The 424-nt window shown below is 59.9% G+C and overlaps 1 protein-coding gene across 1 annotated transcript; it reads right to left on the bottom strand.

Moving 5' to 3' along the window:
• Window positions 1-21: 21 nt before the first annotated feature.
• Window positions 22-417, bottom strand: LOC107734775 (pleckstrin homology domain-containing family G member 1-like; the record flags this gene model as incomplete). Its single annotated transcript, XM_016546706.1, has 1 exon — window positions 22-417. A coding segment is annotated over one exon (396 nt), but the record flags the coding sequence as incomplete, so codon positions are not given.
• Window positions 418-424: the final 7 nt, after the last annotated feature.

A 424-nucleotide genomic window follows, 5' to 3' on the forward strand; every position in this document is an offset into this window, starting at 1 on the left:
TTTCAAACCAATGTTTCTCACCTCTACGATGCTGCGCAGATCCCTGACGTACATTCGCTCCGTCTCGATAATCTCCATGACGACACGATCCACGTATGTGAGCTGAGGGTTGGGCGCCATGGTGACGGTGGCGAACGGCGATGGAGGGTCTGGGGTCGTGACCGATGGTTCCCCAACCGGCCAGTCCAAGCCGAGCAGCTCCGGAGGACTGAGCTCCAGGTCAATATCAGCTCCCACGGACCGTGCTGTCGGCGAGCCGCTGTTGCCCTCGATGGATGACTCGGACGAGACGGTGGACACGGCGTTGACCGACAAGCCGTCCTCTGAAGGCTCAGTGCTGGACAGCGAGCAGCAGTCTGCGGACCGTGGATCGTGACTCCCCACAGACGAACTGGTAGACAGACGATGACATTCTGCTGGAGAC

The sequence above is a fragment of the Sinocyclocheilus rhinocerous genome, unplaced genomic scaffold, assembly GCF_001515625.1.
Source record: "Sinocyclocheilus rhinocerous isolate Xijiao unplaced genomic scaffold, SAMN03320098_v1.1 C35267180, whole genome shotgun sequence".
Classification (NCBI taxonomy): Eukaryota; Metazoa; Chordata; class Actinopteri; order Cypriniformes; family Cyprinidae; genus Sinocyclocheilus; species Sinocyclocheilus rhinocerous.